The sequence below is a fragment of the Macrobrachium rosenbergii genome, chromosome 41 (genome assembly GCF_040412425.1).
Source record: "Macrobrachium rosenbergii isolate ZJJX-2024 chromosome 41, ASM4041242v1, whole genome shotgun sequence".
Lineage (NCBI taxonomy): Eukaryota > Metazoa > Arthropoda > Malacostraca > Decapoda > Palaemonidae > Macrobrachium > Macrobrachium rosenbergii.
The window spans coordinates 49725501-49746226 of record NC_089781.1 but is presented as its reverse complement, the minus strand read 5'-3'; the positions used below and the strand labels follow the sequence as shown (position 1 = coordinate 49746226).

The 20726-nt window shown below is 34.8% G+C and overlaps 1 protein-coding gene across 1 annotated transcript in view; it reads left to right on the top strand.

Moving 5' to 3' along the window:
• LOC136826855 (uncharacterized) overlaps window positions 1–20726 on the top strand; it is a 371452-nt gene that overhangs the window by 203954 nt on the left and 146772 nt on the right. The window contains exon 4 of the mRNA XM_067084346.1: window positions 18597–18797. Coding sequence (XP_066940447.1) covers window positions 18597–18797 — 201 coding nt within the window. The remainder of the gene's footprint in view (window positions 1–18596; window positions 18798–20726) is intronic.

Sequence of the window (20726 nt, the reverse complement as noted above, 5' to 3'; positions counted from 1 at the left end):
GTAAACAACGTCAAGAGGTACAAAGACTGACAGAAAACTTAGGCTAAAAACAACGGGACAGAAGAGGAATGGTTGTTTAGAGTCGGAACTCGTAATTTGATATTTAACGTTTCCAAAATCAGCAGTTCATTGAGCTCCTTCGTTTGGCCAATAATTTTAAAATCTTCATATTTGATGGTACTTTTACATTTGATAATGTGATTCCTTATATAAGAAGTTTCTGGGTTAGATAGCTTACACCCAGTTCTATAATTAACGCCCCGATGAGAATCGGCCCTGACCCTGAGAAGACGCCAGGTAGATCCAGTATATTTTCCCAGATTACATCTGGGACAAGTGTATTCATAAACGACGCGCGATGTCTTCAAAGGGCAGAGCTGATCCTTAAACTTGAAGAGCGAGCCAGTGGTCTTAGGATTCTTAGGTATAAGCTTTAGATTTATGGCTCCAAAATGTTTGTGCATGATCTTAGTAAAATCTCTCCGAAAATTGTCATTTAGTAGATACGGGAAACTGGCATAAAGAGGTAGCTAAGGGACCTTAAAACGTAAAGGATGTTTATTGGCGTAAAAATAGCAGTAATATGTGTTCTTTCATGCCCAGTAGTTTTCATTAAAATACTTCCTCTCCAATTTTAATTATGGTCGAGTTTCATCCATGTTGCCGATGCACAATAATTTATAGTCATTAGCAGCTTCAACATTGTTTTCTCAGCTTTAGCCACAACTTGCAGCTTAAATTTAGCAGTATATTTCCTTGCCAATCTTTTATCCATACCGAATAAGGTTATAATGTAAAAATATATCGGTCCTATTCTACTTAACTTCATTTATACTATAATTATGGTAGTTGTTTATTACCGTACGATGGTCCCCCTCAATGTGCGACCACCTTGACGTGGTGAGAGGGCTCTTGAACCCCAGGAATTTGTTCCCAGGTTTGATTCCAAAAACCCCATGTACCATTCTATATTTCTTTGCATTAATTTTTGTGGAATTTTCCACTTTTGCTAAAATTTATTGGGCCTGACAAATAGATAAAACTATCATAACTGGGATCGGGTTTATACCTGAAGCTAAATAGTGAGAACTGTGGTAGAACCATCAACTGCCCAATAATGTTCAGACCTGAGAGATATCAGGCGGAACCATTCTTTAGGGCTAGACCACGAATTCTAGGGGGGTCTGGTTCTAGGGATAGGACTCGCGGCATTCTATCCGGTTTGCCTATGATGTGATTAGGGTGGGGACAATTGTATTCTTGTAATACTCTGAGTCCTAGCAAGCGGGTTTGGCTTACACTTGGGCCACTCTAATCATGTTTTGCCATCTCCTTTGGGGTAGGGTAGGGAGCGGACATTTGGGGGTCAGCTCTCAATTGTACCATTGGTGAAAGAATAAACTCCATGAAAGGCTGATGACATCTCTTTAAGGTTTTCAGGTTTGATTTTTTTTTTCCCTCCCCTCAATTTTTATGACAAGTCATTATAAGGATTTGAGTACTCCTGGACCCTTTGATGGTAACGACTCAGCTCAGTTGACAACCGCTGGAACTTCCTATGACAGCCTCTCTTTAGAAAAATAAAAAAAAATCAAAATGTAATTACACTGGAACCTTATACTCCAGTACAAAATGAACCCAAAAGAAGTAAATATGTTCTTGACCCAACCACGGCTCACTTCGACTCCCTCTTTGGGAGTTGGAAGTTGGTCAAGGTTTCTAACCTTAGAAACAGAATGGAAAATCTCAGCCTTAAAGCTGGAAAACTACCTATCAAACAGATATTCAACTACAGAAATGTTGTTTAGACAGATAAAAGATGTGGCGTATAGAAGCCACAACAAAGAGTCAGTCTGAGGACTGTGTCTATAACAACAATAGATAATATAAAAGTAAAAATTAAAAAACATGACACTGAGCAGCATTCAGGTTACCATTGTGCTCCCTGAGAACAGTGATGAACCAGCCAAAAAGAATATTCTCTTGGACTCTCTTAAAAAAAGATATCCCAGAGTCCAAGATTGTGAGGTATATAATATACCGAGTAAACAAAAAAATAAGAAAATGTTAAAAATCATGAAAATAAAATTTGAGGGTCAAGATCTACCCCAAGAAATAAAAGTTTTAGGTCAAAACAGAGAAATAAGGCCCAATGTCCCAAAGCCACTACAATGTCAAAACTGTAGTAAACATGGGCATGCAAAAAAAATATTATTGTGGATCTGAAGAACATGCCACACCTGAACCAAAATGTATACAGGCAGTCCCGGTTTACTCCGGTTCCGACTTCTGACGTTCGAGGTTCGACCCAAATATATTCATCAGAAATTATTTTGTGGATCTGAAGAACATGCCACACGGAAGAAATATGGCCCCAAAATGGCAGAATAATCATAATTTGAAGGTTTTTGATGTAAAACCAATAAAAAGTTTACATCGTTTTATAAACTGATTTTCTTATGATTTTTGACGATTTTCGACGCCGGAAGAACCATCATGCAAGATCCAAAGAATGCATGTACAGTATTACATGTACAACACGGAATTGAAAGTGCTACAGGAATGTCTATTAGAGAGGCTAAATTAGAATTGGAAGTGAGAGGAATTCAAGATCCTGCGAAGAAACTTACATATGCCCTGACAACAAGAACTAATAATGAAGCAAAAATACATACAGATAGAAGTAACAAACCACAGCCAAATAAATCTCAAAAAGAAATTAATGCTTTACAGAAAAAAAATAAAATGGTAAAGAATCAAGAAACAGGCACAAAGGATATGGGTAACATTTTATCCAACTCTTTTGAAGTCTTAATGCAAATAGCACAAGATGATGATACTCCTACAGAAGAAACAGAGGAAAGTCGTGATGGAGTGGAAATTAAAGATAAAAAAAAGGCCTTTGGAGAGAACACCACCCAAAAAGAAAAAACCAACTATAATTAGTAAAGAAAGAACAGAAACAAACTTAGAATATACCTTTATCTCCTAAAATAATAGTAAAACCTATGGATACAGATATCCAAAACACTGAAGTTAAAGACGACAATGATTATGTCAAGGGAGAAGGGATTACTCCATCATCAATAATTGGTACAAGAGCAAATGAAACACATGTGGATGTAATGATCGTTTTGTAGAATCACGCAGTAATAACAAAAACTTAACAAAAGATGATTTAATAAACATTATAAGAAATTTTATGAAATACAGGAAAAAAGAAACCACAGATTTGAGTACCCATGAAAAAGGTTGCATGTGCATTGAGTGCTTAGTATATTATAGAGAAAAACAAATAAATGTCGTGAGTAAATTACTAGAAAAAATGCAAGTTGATAATACAAAAAAAGAGCGTAAAACTCGACTGCTATGATCAAATATTTTCAGTAGTTATATTATACAATGGAACATAAATGGTCTGCAGACCAGATTACACCTAGGAGAAATACAACGATTACTAAAAGAATATGAACCAATGATATTATGTTTACAACATGTCAACAAAACAGTATCAACAATAGGTAAATATATCTTAGCATCTACATCTAGAGAGGAAGAAGGAAATTTAGGTACTGCTATATATGTGCATAACAAAGTATGTTATGACAGAGTACCTGTAAACTTTACTGATCTGCAAATATCTAGTATTAGAATATGAATAAAAAATGATAATTATGCAATTTATAATTTATACAACCAACCTAATAAAAATTATGACTTTGACAAACTTAAAGAATTACTTAATGATGGCAAGGAACCTGCATTAATAGTAGGTGATTTTAATGCTCACAACCTGATGTGGGACTGTAATTGTAGACTCAAATAAAGCAGGAAGTAAAATAGAAGAATTCATAGATTCATATGACATGTGCTGTATAAATTACTTTCCTCAATTGACTTAACTCCATTTACAGCAAACATAGTTGACAAATTGGATTGGAATACAGATGACGACTTGCATACAAGTGATCATTGCCCAGTATTAATTTCATTGTTACAAAATAATCCCACCAAGCATTTCCCTCAATATAACATTTATATAAAGCAGATTGGGAGCAGTATGAATTCCACACTAGGAATATCCCACCATTTGAATATTTAAAAGACCACAACCAAACTAATAAATTTCTTGTTGATTTCATTAAAAATGCTGCTGATAAAGTGATACCAAAATCAAAATATCATTCAACAAAATTTAAAGTCCAACGGTGGTCTGAAAAACTAACAGAATTAATAAAAATAAAACCCCAAATTGAAAGAAGATTAGATAATTTGAATAGAAAGTTCAGTAAAATAAACAAAACATTACCAATATAGAAGGAACTTTAAAAAAAATGACTATATTATTATTAGAAATTGATACATCAAAACTTCCAGATAAGAAAATATCTGCAAAATTTAAAAGAGAAGTAATTCAAGGAAGAATCATTTCTTGGAGGAAATATGTATCAGATCTCTCTAATAATACTCCCATACAAAAAATATGGGAAAAATTCAGGAAAATAAATGGTACCCATGTCAAAGCACCCAGACATGCCTTAATAAAAGATGGGAAAAGAATACTTGGTCCTAAAGAAATAGGTAATGTAATACGAGAAAATTGAGCAAAAATAAGTAGTGATAGTAATTTAGATGAGCATTTCTGTACAAAAAAAAAAAAAGTATAGAATTAATAACAATAAATTTTGAAACCATAGAAGATAGATATTATAATAGAAAATTTAATATATCAGAGTTTTAATTTGCTCTGTTGAACAGCAATAAATCTGCTCCTGGGGGTGACAGTATTTGCTTTGAGATGATCTGCCACTTAGCACCTTGGGCAAAGTCATGCATATTAGAGTTTTATAGTCATTTATGGCTTCGAGATTTATTTCCAGATGGGTGGCTTAAAGCTATAATAATTCCTATCCTCAAACCTGGAAAGGATCCCAGTAATGTAAATAATTACAGACCAATTTCTTTAATAAGCTGCTTATGCAAATTGCTAAAGAAAATGGCAAATGCTCGACTAACATGACACATTTGAGAAAATAAACAGATCTACATTAGATCCTCTCTCTAACTTAGAAGACTATATACATAGAGGTTTTGAACGAAAATAAATTACTGTAGCTGTCTTTTTTTACAATGAAAGAGCATATGATAGGATATGGAGGTGTACTATATTAAAAATTTTACAAAACAACAACATCCGTGGACATTTACCTATGTTTTTACAAAACTTTGTGACAAATCACAGTTCTCAGGTGAGAGTTGTTAATGTTCTGTCTAGAACATTTCCACTTGAAAATGGTGTTCCACAGGGAAGCGTCATTAGTAAAAATAGATGAATGGGCCTCATCTGTAGGCTTTAAATTTTCCATAGATAAAACTCAAGCAATCATGTTTTATGAAAATAAAAAGTGGAAAAAAGGTGAAGAAATAGATTTAAAAATCAGAAACCATAGTACTGTATACCAGTTGGCCAAACAGCAGAATTTTTAGGATTAGTATTTGATACTCACATGACTGGAAAGCCCACATTACATACATAAAATCTAAATGCAAAAGAGCATTAAATCTAATTAGAAAACTGTTGAACACTAATTGGGGAGCCAGTAGACATACCCTTACTGAACTGTATAAAGCAACAGTTCTGTCCATCATTGATTATGAAAGCAAAGCATATGGCTTGGCATCGGACACAGCAGTGAAAATGTTAGACCCTGTTCACAATGAAGGCCTTAGAATATGCTCAGGAGACTTTAGATCATCACCAAAATCATCTTTACAAGTTGAATGTGGTGAACTGCTTGTCTCTCCATAGAGAGCTAGTAACAATGAAAAGTACTCTAAGAATTCAGACACGTAATTCTCCAACAAAAAACTTATTTGAATTAAGAGATATATTTATAAGTAACCATCCACCACTTTTCCCAATTAGAGCTAGAAGATTGTTTGAGTCGTTGAATATAAATATACAAGTGCCTTTAATAGTAAAATCACCTCCTCCCTGGACAATGAATAAAATGAGGATTTGCACACACCTCAAGTATTTATCAAAAAGTAACTCATATGCACCAGAACAACATAGAAAACATACAATAAAGCATATAAGCCAAACAGTTCCACATTACGCAATATATACAGATGAATCTACAGTACATCAGAACACGGGGTGGGATATGCTGCAGTGTCCCAAGACAAAACTTATCTGCTTCAGTATTTACAGCAGAATTGTATGGAATTGCATCAGCTATAAAAATAATTAAAGAAACATCATTGAATAATATTGTGATTTTTAGTGACTCGAGAAGCACTATAGAAGCTATTCAGAGTTACAGATCAAAAAATAATATAGTGCAACAAATTAAATTATATCTCCATAACTTATTATATAATAATGGAAAAAATGTAATATATGTTGGATCCCTGCCCGTGTAGGGATCAAAGGAAATGAAGATGCAGTCAAAGAAGCAACCCACATTACAAGGTCAAATGTGAATATCCCTGTTACTGATTATGCACTGATTATGTAATACACACAAAAATGGGTAACATAAGTAAATGGCAATATATATGGAATGAAGAACCTGAAAGTAGTAAAACAAATAAAACCTAATGTTAAAAAATGGAGTTCATCATATCAGAGGGAGAGACATGCACAAGTAATTCTAACACATCTCAGATTAGACCGCACTCTTCTGACACATGGGCACTTGATGAGCAGCCACATGGCACGGCTCCCAAGTGCCCAGGGTGCAGGGGGTTGATAACAGTCAGACGTGTTATGTGAGTGTCCAAAATATGACCAACAGCGACTGTCAACTTTTGGAAATAAATCAATAAATGAAATTTTGTCAGAATCTTTTACATTTTCAGTCGTTCCAATTTTGTTGTTCATGAGGAACTGTGGTTTGATAGATAAAATATAAAAAGTAAATAATAAGAGCACGAAAACATAGCATTTGTCGAATTTAAATTTAAATTTTTTAAATATTACTTAACTACTTATGAATTTTAATATACCTTTTTAGTGTGGAAGCATGAGTAAATGTATTTATTGTGTGGATGTGTTACAGTAGGAGAACATGAGCCAATATGGTATTTTATCCTAATCCTTTGGGCCAGCCTTATAAGAGCTGAAAGCCAGCTCAGTGGTCTGATAAAACTACTTAAATGATACTACTACTACTACTACTACGCTGTCACATCTCCAAATAGGTCATACTCGTCTGACAAATGGACACTTGATGAGCAGCTCACATAACCCAGCTCCCAAATGCACAGAATGCAAAGTGATAATAACATTGACCATGTCATGTGTTGTCAATGTCCAAAATATAACCAACAATAGTTGTCAGTTTTCAGAAATAGATTGATCACTGAAATTTTATCAGAATCTACATTTTCAGATGTTCAAATTTTAATATTCATGAGGAGCTGTAAATTAATAGATAAAATATAAAAAACAATTTATGAAAATACAAAAGCCCATAGGGCATTTAATAAATAAAAAAATATGAATTTTAAAAATCTTAACTTATTCTGAATTTTATCATTAGTTTTTGGTTTTTATTGTGCAGATGGAAACGTGAGTATATGTATTTAACTCTTAAATGCTGAGCCTCTATTTACAAAAGTGTCTGTCGTACGCCGGCGGCGTTCGGGAGTTAGCGCAGAATCGGAAAAAAAGTTTTTTTCAAAAAATCACAGCACCCTTAGTTTTTAAGATTAAGAGTTAATTTTGGCTCTTTTTTTTTTTGTCATTGCCTGAAGTTTAGTATGCAACCATCAGAAATGAAAAAAATATCATATATAAATATTGAAATATATGACAGCGAAAAAAAAATTTCACAATTGTATACAAATCGCACTGTGAGCAAAACTGTTAAAGCTAACGAGTTATTTTTTTTTTCTTTGTATTGTACACTAAATTGTGTTGATTTTGGTATATAACAAATTGTAAAATGATCAAAGCAACACAGAGAAAATATTATCACAAAATGATGCATGAATTCGTAACGCGCGGACGTAAAAAAGTTTTTCAAAAACTCACCATAAATCGAAATATTGTGCTAGAGACTTCCCGTTTGTTGCAAAATGAAGGTAATTGATTGAATATTACTAGACTGTAAGTGTTTTAGCTTACAATTGCAGTTTTTTACCATTTCGGTCGAGTTAAAGTTGACCAAAGGTAGAATTTTTTCTATTTATCATGATTTATATGAAAATATTTCAAAATTGATAAAAGCTACAACCATGAGTTATTTTTTGTTGTATTCTACATGAAAATGCACACATTTTCATATATAAAACTTTATGTAACGACTAATATAAAACGGTGCAAGCATTACGACAAAGTGACGAAAGAATTTCTGAGATGTTCGGCCGAGTTACCTTGCGGACGTAAGGAAAAAGTTTTTTTCAAAAATTCACCATAAATCGAAATATTGTGCTAGAGACTTCCAATTTGTTGCAAAATGAAGGTAAATGAGTATATATTACTAGAATGTAAGAGTTTTAGCTTACAATTGTGTTTTTCGACCATTTCGGTCGAGTTAAAGTTGACCGAAGGTTGAAATTTTGGCAGTTATCGTGATTTATATGAAAATATTTCAAAACTGATAAAAGCTACAACCATGAGTTATTTTTTGTTGTATTCTACATGAAATTGCACACATTTTCATACATAAAACTTTATGTAACGACTAATATAAAACAGTGCAAACATTACGACAAAGTGACGAAAGAATTTCTGAGATGTTCAGCCGAGTTACCATGCGCGGACGTAAGGAAAAAGGTTTTTTTTTTTCAAAAATTCACCATAAATCGAAATATTGTGCTAGAGACTTCCAATTTGTAGCAGAATGAAGATAAATGATTGAATATTACTAGAATGTAAGAGTTTTAGCTTACAGTTGCGTTTTTCGACCATTTTGGTCGAGTTAAAGTTGACCGAAGGTTGAAATTTTGGCACTTACCATGATTTATATGAAAATATTTCAAAACTTATAGAAGCTACAACCGTGAGTTATTTTCTGTTGTATTCTACATGAAACTGCACACATTTTCATATATAAAACTTTATAACGACTAATATAAACTGGTGCAAACATTACGACAAAGTGACGAAAGAATTTCCGAGATGTTCGGCCGAGTTACCGTGCGCGGACATAAGGGAAAAGTTTTTTCAAAAATTCACCATAAATCGAAGTATTGTGCTAGAGACTTCCAATTTGTTGCAAAATGAAGGTACATGATTGAATATTACTAGAATGGTAAGAGTTTTATCTTACAATTGCATTTTTCGACCATTTTGGTCGAGTCAAAGTTGACTGAAGGTTGAAATTTTGGCACTTATCGTGATTTATATGAAAATATTTCCAAACTGATAAAAGCTACAACCATGGGTTGTTTTTTGTTGTATTTTACATGAAATTGCACACATTTTCATATATAAAACTTTATGTAAGGGCTAATATAAAACTGCAAAAATTACAACAAAATGACGAAAGAATTTTTGAAATTTTCGGCATAGTTACAGCGCGGACATAAGGAAAAAGTTTTTTTCAAAAATTCACCATAAATCAAAATATTGTGCTAGAGACTTCCAATTTGTTGCAAAATGAAGGTAAATGATTGACTATTACTAGAATGTAAGAGTTTTAGCTTACAGTTGCGGTTTTCGACCATTTCGGTCGAGTCAAAGTTGACCGAAGGTTGAAATTTTTTGTAGTCGACGTACGGTACGTCCACTTGGCACCCAACAGACAATTTTAGTCGACGTATGGTACGTCCAGTCGGCGTTTAAGGGTTAATGTGTGCGTATGTTCAGTGCGGAAGCATATGCTTTTTTGCATATTTATAAAATTTCATTGATCATTTAGTCCCAGTGCTTGGCCAATGGCCTAGACCTGGTACACCACTTCCTTTTAATCCTTCGGGCCATCCCTATGAGAGCCGTTAATCAGCTGAGTGGTCTGGTTAAACTATTTTAATAATAAGAACATTCCCACATGTCAGAGAAGCCAGCAATTTGGTGAAGGTCGACTGAGACTACCAGAAGTGAAAGTGGTGTAGTGTTTAGCCTTTAGTGAGCAACGTCTCCTCCCCCTCCCCCCATCCCTCGTCCGCTCAGCCAGTCCCCAAACGTAGTAAACATTAAATTAGAATGCCATGTTTTAAAGTTTCTTATGCTGGTATTTTTGAGTTGTTGTTAACAACTTATAATGTGAAATTAATTTATCAATTTGTCCATGCATCCTTTATAAAGAAGAATAGTTGTTTGTTTCATTTTATCTCGCTATTAAGGTGAGTCTTGCTCAGGCATTGTCTGGAAGGGGCCCATTGCCTACCCACACCTCCCTCTCCCCCCTTTGCTCAGCTGAACTTGTCAAGTGACAATTGTTATTGTCGAATACACACGTGCTTAATCTACGCCGGCGACCTGTCAAAACATTTGGCCATTTTGCGACATTCTTTTACGACCTGCGCAAGACTTGTAAGGATTTAATCGAGTATTTCTTCATATCACTTGTGTACTAAGGCTTTATAATCATTGTAACTGCAAGGGAATCTTTTTTTTTCTTATTCTCTTTTTAGTAACTATTAAACTTGCAAGAGGGATGCATGTAACTTATTAGCATTTGGCTATTTTTCTTTCATTTAAAAACGTAGCAATTTCCTTATCTTGTGGAGGGGGACTGCAAAATAATTAATTATTAAAGCCTACTTGGGACCACGAGTCATCTCTTAAATTAATTCCCAGCTACGTTTCCAGTATTTACTGTTCGAGAGAAACTTTTTCATCTTTATGTAGCTCATTTTTATTAAATAATATGCCACATCTCTTTTAAACACAGATTATTGGGGAGAATGTTTTGTAAATTTTTATATATCATTTACCTCCGTACAAGCCTGCCTATACAAATATAAATACTGCAATACGCCTCATTGCCTTGGACAAGTGAATATAATTACTGCTGTAAGTAAAGCAAATCCATTTAATGTACTAGACAGAAATTCCTTGGGTTTTCCAGTCTTATACAGTGCTCCCCCATTTTTACGTGAGAATAGGTTCCAGAACCTACCGCAAAAATTTAAAATCCGCAGAAATACAAAAATCCCCTCTAAAAATACTTATAACTGGCTTGTAACTGCCAAATACCTTGTACCCCTTAAACTAAAATGCTTATAACTGCCTATTATAACATTTCACTGCTTAATTTGATAATTCAAACAAAAATACTAAAACAATTTAATTTCATTTCAAACAAAAATACACCCCAAAACATCATCCCAAAATACCCAAAGTAACCTTACATTGCAGTGCTCTTCTACTACTGTTACTCTTAAGCAGGCTATATACACCCCTAAAATGTGTTTAACTGCCTATTTTAACAGTTCATCCCCAAACTTGACAGTTCAAAAAAATTATGCCTCAGACTATCATCCCAGAACACCCTAATATCATCTCAAAGTCATTTTGCAAAATTAAGTTCAAGCCTACAGCTGTTACCCTTAAGTGTCCCCTATCATTCAGACACACATTTTCTTTGGCCTACGTAATGTTGCGCATTGTTCTGCTCATACTGTATGTAATGCACTGGGCGTATATGTTATGTATATTTTCCTGTGTTGTAAGATGATTTTGAAATTCTATTTACTGTACAGTTATGCATTTTAGGATATTACTACTGTAGAGAGCATATCTAAAATATGTGGGTAGTTTAGGTTGATGGGACACTTACATACCTCCAAACAGAATGCTAGGTTTGTTAATTACGTCACGTTAGTGTTTTTGTAATTACATACGGTATAAATACATTTTTTATATAAAAAAGATTTACTACAGTAAGTTATTAATCTTTGAAATGATATTAATATCATTTCAAAGTCATCTTAAAAATTTTACCCTTAAAAATATATAAGTACCAGAGAGAGAGAGAGATTTTTCAGTATCATTCTTAGCTATTTTATTTAACCACCAAATGGGTAACAAAATAATAATAATAATAATAATAATACAGTCAGTCCCTGGGTTACGATAGGTCCGGCTTACAGCATTCCGAGGTTACGATGCTTTTCAAATATATTCATTAGAAATTATTTCCCAGTTTACGGCGCATGTTCCGGGGTTACAACGCTTACGACGCCGATCCAACAGGAGAAATATGGCCCCAAAACGGTAGAATAATCAAAATTTGGAATTTTTTTTTTAACTCAATGCACCCAAAGCATTAAAAGTAAGCTTTTCTTGGGATTTTTTATGATTTTCGACGATTTTTCAGCTTACGACAATTTTCGGCTTACAACGCAGCGTAGGAATGGAACCTCTGTCGTAAACTGGGGACTGCCTATAATGATATACAGTATTTAAAAAAATTATGCAGTTCTATAATATATGAAATTTTAAACAAAAGGATACAAATTTCCAATCTTTTCCAAAGCTCTGAAGTGAGGGGGGGGGAGGTTGGACCTGTCATATATGTCAAATATCCGACCCCAGATTGGGAATATGTATTTGTTAGCTTAAAATTTCACATAATTTACTACAGGAAGGCATAAATTTTTTAATTACAGTACAGGGAGTCCCCGGTTTACGAGGGGGTTTCCGTTCCTATGCTGCGTCGCAAGCCGAAAAATATTTCTATATTGTTGCTGTTGTTGTTGTTGGTGTTGTTGTTGTTATTTTTTTCTTAAATATGATGGCAGCCTTGGTTGCATTAATCTTGTAGATTATTCATTCAACTCTTCTAATTAGCCTTTTTTCTTCTGCAACAGAATTAAGTAAAATGCCGAAGTTCATTGCAGGGGTTTTATTTATAAAAATATCAAAAGTCGAAGTTAATGGAAATTCCGAGGACGTGGTCCAAAAATGAGTGCAGGGGTCATCAGTGCTTCTGGGATCATAGGTATCGCAACATGTTTCGAAAGGCCTTCATCCTTCTTCAGGCGGGAGCTGAATGAAGTGGTGGCTATGGTCTCGCTTTTTTATATCAGCAGTCGGCAGGGGCGCTGATCACAGTCTGCTTTTTGATTGGTCAAGAGAGCGTTGATTTTTGATTGGCCAAGAGAGCGCTGATGTCACTGGGCATGGTCTTCTCCCTGTGGTTCGTAATATGTGTCCTGTAGAGGAGTACATTTATAGCTTCATTAAGGTCACGTCCTCTGTCAGGGGGTTTGTCAGGAGGGTCTTGTTCGTTGCTGCTGTTCTCAACGTCCTGCTGGGATGTTCCGATAGTTATATTTTCGGAGACGCTGTGAAAGGGCATCGTGTCACTGTCGGAAGCAGATAGGTTCCTTGTGTAGTGTTGATGGTAGGTTTTTCTGCTCCTATATGCAATGCCTCTAGTATCCGTAGTCTTCGGTGGTCAGGGGCTTGATCTATTACTTCGAAGCAATTGATAATATCACTACGCCGGACACGAAGGTTGTGAGCGTCCCCCTGTCAAGGGGCGGGGTTGTTCTTTATAATAAGACTGTTCTTCATCTTGCTGGCGTAGTAGGTAATCAATTGTACATTTTTCGTCAGGTCGGTGGTGGCGACATACTTCCTGATGATGTTTTTCAGGGCTTTTTCATCGTCTTTATATCATTTGTGGAACCTCCCTCTGTAGAATAATTTAATATCTTCAGGGGGGGCCAGGTAAGGTTCTTGGTACCAACTCTCCAAACCTTTCATTACTATGTCTTGGATGTCTCGGTTTTTGTGTCGGTTGTTTACCAGTACTTGGGTGGCGCGGTCGAGTTCGTCCGTTTTTCGCCACGAGGAGCGGTGCCTGCGATCCCAGAAGCACTGCCGTTGTAACCCAAGACTCACTAAAGTCATTAAATGTTTTTGATTACAGAACTCTAGATACCCATTACAGTATGTTGTTTTTGATACCCTGTAACTTAGACTAATGCACTACTGTATAACAGTAAAATGTAGATGTTAAAGTAGCAGTGTACAAATATTTTTTTTAAATTAGGAAGACATACATCAAAGTTAGGCCTAGCTTCTCTTTTGTCATATCTTAATTACTGAACTTCCACTGTGTCTGTCAGGGCTTACGTTTAAACTGTTTTAGCCATATATTATGACTAACTTGCCTATTCACTTAACATGGCAATCATTAGCTGAGCCTACTACAGTAACTAATTCCTTAATAAAAATAATGGTCTAATTTAGACCAATTTTGATTAGTTCATTGTCTGCATATTACTTCAGTTGCTGTATAGACTCCTTGCGCTTAATATTTTTGAGAAATAACCTTTACTAGCCACATTTTTTTTGTCGTGAGTCTTACAACCCAAAAGTCTGAGCAATCTTTACTAGCCACATTTTTTACCTCATAAATCTTACAACCTAAAATTCTGAGCATTTATCTCATGAATCTTACAGCCTAAAAGTCTGAACATAGTTGGATAACAATTCTCCAAGGAGAGGGTAATACATCACTTTCAAAGTTCCTTTTCAGTCTGTGAAGACTAAAGTTAGTAGTTTGTACCTCACATCAAATTGCAAATGGATGCAAACTACTGTATATTAACCTGGCTTTGTCATTGTTAACATGAAAATAGAAAGACCTTTGTGCCTCTAAAAATGTTTAAGGCATAAATCTGATAACACGATTGAGTTAGATTCCTGTATTGATTTTGAATATAAAATTCTCATAAAAATTGTTCTTTATTCTGTAAGACTTAAAAGGTCTTATTTTCACATGTAGGCCTAATTGATTGTGTTCAGATTTTTATAAATGTTGTTTTGCAGCACTGGCACTGTACTATTATATCTAATTGGCCTATACCGCATTGCACATTTTTTATAGAATCTGGAAAGGCAAAATGCTACAAGCCAAAGCCCCCCAACAGGGAAAGCAACCCAGCAGATAAAGGACAATGAGAAGTAATGAATATAATACATAAGAATAAACTACATAACAAAAGTAAGGCCAATATTAAAAACCAAATAAAAAAAAAACAGTCAGTTAAATGAAACCCATGTAAGCTTGCTCAAAAAAAAATAGATTGCAACAGATTTGAAATTCTGTAGTTCCAACGATTCAGCTACTATATGTAATTAGGAGGGCCATACCATAATTTGGTCATAACTGGGACAAAACTTGTAGATAACTGTGTGGTACTAAATCTCATTGAAGAAAATGCAATGCTGTAAGAGTTAACTGAATATCTACTATTCTTCTTAATGGCGCAGTCTGGTCTGGGAAAATTTTACAGGAGAAGTAAAACAAAAATGTTATAAAACTTCCAAAATGACCTCATTTAACAACAGTGCCAAATAAAGTTAGGAGGTGTGGTAAGAAATGAAATATAGCTCAAGCTTTTGGCCATCAAGTTAAGATGCAAACAGGGGAGGGATATTTATAAAATTGAAGAATAAAAGGATGAAAACATTTCCCTAGGATAGACAAGTATCTTAGAAAAAAAAATTTTTTAAGCATCTGATGAAAGTTAAACTATATTTTTCACAAAAATGAATTTCAGTCAAGAAAAACACAAATTCTAAATGCGTTGCAATTAGTAAAAGAACCAATGTTAATAAAAAGATGTGAGGTCAGGGTACATCCTGTTTTCTTGATCTAATAATAAGCAGACTGTGAGTTTTGACTAATTTTAACTACAACTCTGTTAAATAATTCAGCAGCATGAGATGGGATTGGCACAGATAGATTAGCATCATCAGTGTAAGAAACGATCTTGCATTCAATCTAAACCTCATATTTTGCTTATACAGCATAAATAATACTCGGCCAAAAGCATTGCTATGAGGAACACCAGTGATTACATTGAGGAATTTCAGTTAAATTATCCAAATCTATAGTTTTTGCTTAATAAAAGTCAAGCTAAAACATTTTATGAAGTTCCCTATGTTATTTGAGCTTTATATATCTAACCGCACATTTGCTGCATCTAGATTCACACATTTCCCATTGTTTCAACTGGCATTTATGAGTAATAATAGTTACAGAGTGCTCAAACTTAAAACTTAAAAGTAACAATAGAAAAACTTAACCAGTCTTTTTAAGATTTTAAACATATATTCATCTCATTAGCAAAGCTACCAGTCAAATATTCAGTCTTCTAACTTAATTTTAAAATGTTTTACACGGTTCTTGAATTTTTGAAAAATTTTCGTGAGCTGGTCTGCCAAGTCCATGAAGAACGAAATCTACAAGGGACTTTTTGGGCCAGTAATAATAAAGCCTAATTTTCTTGTTTTTAGAGTAATATTAAAGTTACTTTATTATTCTGAAAGTATTTTACTAATTAAACATCTGCAGAAAGTTTAGTTAATACCATCCCGCTAATAAACTTGTACGAAGCTTTTAAAGATTTCAAATTAATATTACTCATCGAAATTCACTTCAAACTTGCTTAATAGTCTCAAAAATCAATTTTTTACACCAATCTATATCATATAGGTGATTTTCAGCTAATTTGGTTGATTTTTAGTGAGAAATGATAATGTGTCAATCTAGATGCTTCTTCATTCTAAGAATAATAATAATAATAATAATAATAATAATAATAATAATAATAATAATAATAATAATACTATGGCTCTGGAGTCTAGACCAATGCTATTGGCTTCATAACGTACTAGGCTAAATTTCAGATAGCAACAATATAGTGTTGCATCAGATCTTTGTAACTTGTAAAGGGTGTCTATAAGACCATAAAGCAGGATTTCTGAAATTCCTCCACAGTCTTGGTGGGGTATACTGTACTACTTAATAAGGATTATATAATCGAGAAGAGCAAGTGCACTTGCCCTGCGGGTAAGGGAAGGGGAGGCAAACGGAGCCATTTATACAGTTGACGTCTGGTTAGACCAACGCCACAACTACATCTCCAATACATTCATTACGTTAAATACATTACTGTGGTGGCTAAAAAGTAATTTTCATTAAGTATTTATGTCTTTTCATATTTACCATAATTGAAAATCACTGTGTTATGTTTTTATAATGATCTAGCTGATACTTTGATAAAAAATACAGCATTGATACTTTAAAACCATACTTAGTGAACTGTATATTTTTTGAGTGAAGCTGCAAAATGTTTCGTCTTTGCAACTTGGCATCATTAGAAATGCAAAGAAGGTGAGAGTTACAGTGAGTGACTTTCGAACGAAAATCACTGAAATCGGGTCCCACGACTTTTGCTGCATGCTGTACAATAGTAGGCAGTAGCATGACAGGAAACGAAGACATTCAGCCAACGCCAAACAACAACACATGAAGTGAAAAAATTAATCAAATGCTGCCAAGCACCAGTGAGTGAGAGAGAGAGAGAGAGAGACATACAAACACCCCTGTACTGGAATGAACCAATACACCAGCGACCAGCGGGCAATACACCAGCAAAAACCCCCAAACCTCCAAGATTAATACCGCCAAGAAGGTTTGAATGCCTCTGGACTTCGCAACATCAGTGCCCCAAGGTGGAAACTGACCAAAGAAGATTTGGCCCGCCAAGACATCAATCCAGCCTTCCTGCTATAAATACCTGTCCACCTTTTAATTTCACTCATTCTTTCAGTAGATGACCACCTGCATGTGCGTCAAGACATAAGAGTAAAATAAAAACAAAAACGGAATATCTTTCCATGTCCTTTGGAAATTTATTGTACCATCTACCTGGAGATGAGAAGTATGTAAGAAGAGCAGAGAAGACTCTCTACAAGCTATATGCCATTGGAACAGTAAATATTTTTATATTTTTTTTTTATGAAACACCAGTGACCCACTGAATGGTGTACCAGCCCAGGGTTTAGGGATCACTAAAATAGTTTGTGAAAGTCTCAAACTATTGCCAACTGGAATTTGGATTCCTTGGTTTCTTTGATATTTCATGCATATTTTAACTTGCCTTTTATAAGAGGTGGTTTGTCATCATTCAGAAAGCCCAAGAAAACTGACAGAATTGAACTGTTTTGAGCAGTCATGTGTGTCTTGGTCCCTTTCCATAAAATCTTTTCAAAATTATTGTTTTTTAGATAGAAGCACATTGTGCCCTCATTCAGCCAAACCAATTGCTTCAGTATCTTTCATTTTTTTGTGAAGAGTATAGTGAAACCGAGGTCTAGCAGGGTGAGGTTGGGACTTCTGGTAACAAAGGACTTCGTATCTATGATATTGCTCATTTGTGATTATTAATGAAAGCCCAGTTTTAATTGCCAGGTTTGCAGTGAGCTCTTGTACTGTACTGTAATTTTTAACTTTTTTCCAGAAATCCCTCTTAGTTTATTTTACCAAGGACATTGTTGTGTAAGAGTATTGTTAGTGGGAAATTAACAAGAAATTGAATTGTATTTTTACACTACAATTTTTTCTTACTTCAGAAGTTTCCAAACCTCAGTACTCAGACGAAAATAATGTTGCAATATCTGTTGCATGTTAATGTAGATTTTGTGATTGATGTCTTAATCCAGAAAATTCAGTCAAGAAGTTGGCTTATTATATATCACTAGAAAACTGTAAAACTAAATTATAAAAATGCCTTTCATGCGGTATTCATTGATGCAGCACTTTTGTTTCAGGTACAACTTGTGCATATTGCTTGAATGCTCAGGAATGGCCGTTAAAAGAATTTTTCTTTTACAGGTAATGGAGGAAGTAGCTCTTGATGAACATGTACCAAAACCTGAAGAGGAATTAGAAGTTCGCCTTGCAAGGCTACGAGGGAATGACATGAGCTCCTTGCAGGCTCATGGTGCCATGGCTCTACCACCGCATACTTGTCAGTCACACAGTGGAGGTGATGCTGCTCTTGGTGAAGACTTGGGGATTATATCTTTGGATGAGGTAAGGTCAAATAGTTTTGTTAAAAATAAAAATTATACATCCAAAGCCCGTTAATAATGGACATTTCTGGATATGATAAAAAAAATGCTATATTGATGTAAAGCAACAATTTCGTACCCTTACTCCCCCTACCTTGTTAATATTGCATAACCATCTGCATTAAATATGCCCATAAACAAGAAACAAAATGCTATAGTCTGCTTATAAACATCACAGAATACGCTGTGCAGTATATACATGAAATAAAAGCCAGCTGTGCCGTACATATGCTAAATAAAAACCAGCTGTGCAGCACATACATAAAATAAAAACCAACATGCAGTACATACACGAAATAAAAACCAGCTGTGCAGTACGTACACAAAATAAAAACCAGCTGTGCAGTATGTACACAAAATAAAAACCAGCTGTGCAGTACGTACACAAAATAAAAACCAGCTGTGCAGTATGTACACAAAATTAAAACCAGCTGTGCAGTGTACTGCATTTAAAATTTATAAAAAAATTAACAGACATTCTCTCTCTCTCTCTCTCTCTCTCTTTCTCTCTCTCTTTGGCGTCAGTGACCGTGGTAGTTGTGACGCCAGATAACCCACAATTAATCAATCTCTCTCTCTCTCTCTCTCTCTCTCTCTCTCTCTCTCTCTCTCTCTCTCTCTCTCTCTCTCTCTCTCTCTCTCTCTCACCTGTGGCATGCTGAAATTGCTGATGTTGCTCACAAGGACCGAACTTAAAATATATATTGTATACAGTATATGTATATATGTATGTATGTATGTACAGTAAACCCCCCTTATTCACGGTCTCACGATTCGAGGACTCACGTAATCACGGATTTCTCTTTGGAATGTATCTACCCATTATTCACGGAAAATTTTCCCATTTGCAGTATTTTTCACTGAGAAATATTCACTTAATACTGTATTTTCATCTCATTTTCATGACGAAATGCACTTTTTGTGATAAAACTATTAAAATACTCAGGTAATGCTCGAGTTACGATAATTCACCTTACGATAGTTCAGTTTTGCAATGGGGTAAGCACTTAATACCGATACAACAATATTATTTATAAAATATTTTTTAATTTTGCACCCAATGTGATCAGGCAGTGAGAGAGACCAAATGACAATAGACAACTTGTTAGTAACGTTATACTCTTGCGTAAATGCGTACAGCCCTAAACAACCAACCAAGAAACTGTTGTTTTGCTTATAACCGAATCGGATAACAACAGCCATTTACCTGTATTTCAACCATGGTACATTAATAAACAATTACCGAAGGCTATGGCGCAAATAACGTTAAATAGAATAGGATATGTATTTTTACATTATACCCTTATTCAGTATGGATAAAAGATCGTCAAGGAAATATACTGCTAAATTTAAGCTGCAAGTTGTAGCTGAAGCCGAGAAAACAATGTTCAAGTTGCTAATGACTATACTGTAAATATTCGTGCATTGGCAACATGGATGAAACTTGATCGTAATTAAAATTGGAGAGAAAGTATTTTAATCAAAACTACTGGGTATGAAAGAACACAGTACTGCTATTTTTATGCTGATAAACGATAAATACATAAAGCTCATATTATGATGAAATCAAGTGAAAATAGCGAACAGAATCTTGAATTTTTTTTACACAAAACAAACGCCCCCAAACGGCCATCGTGATCTATTAACCCTTTAACGCCGACTGGACGTATTTTACATCGACAAAAGTTGTCTGTCGGGTGCTGCGAAAAATTTTAAATCGCGCCTTGAGGGATGCTGGGAGTTCACGGATCACACTGTTGTTTTGTTTACAAGCGTGACCCAGCTGCGCATGCGTGAATTTCTTTCTTATCCCAAAAGAAAGCATCAGCTAACTCTGCTGAAAATCTTGGAAATTCGTTAGTCACTTTGTCGTAGTTTTTGCACCATTTTT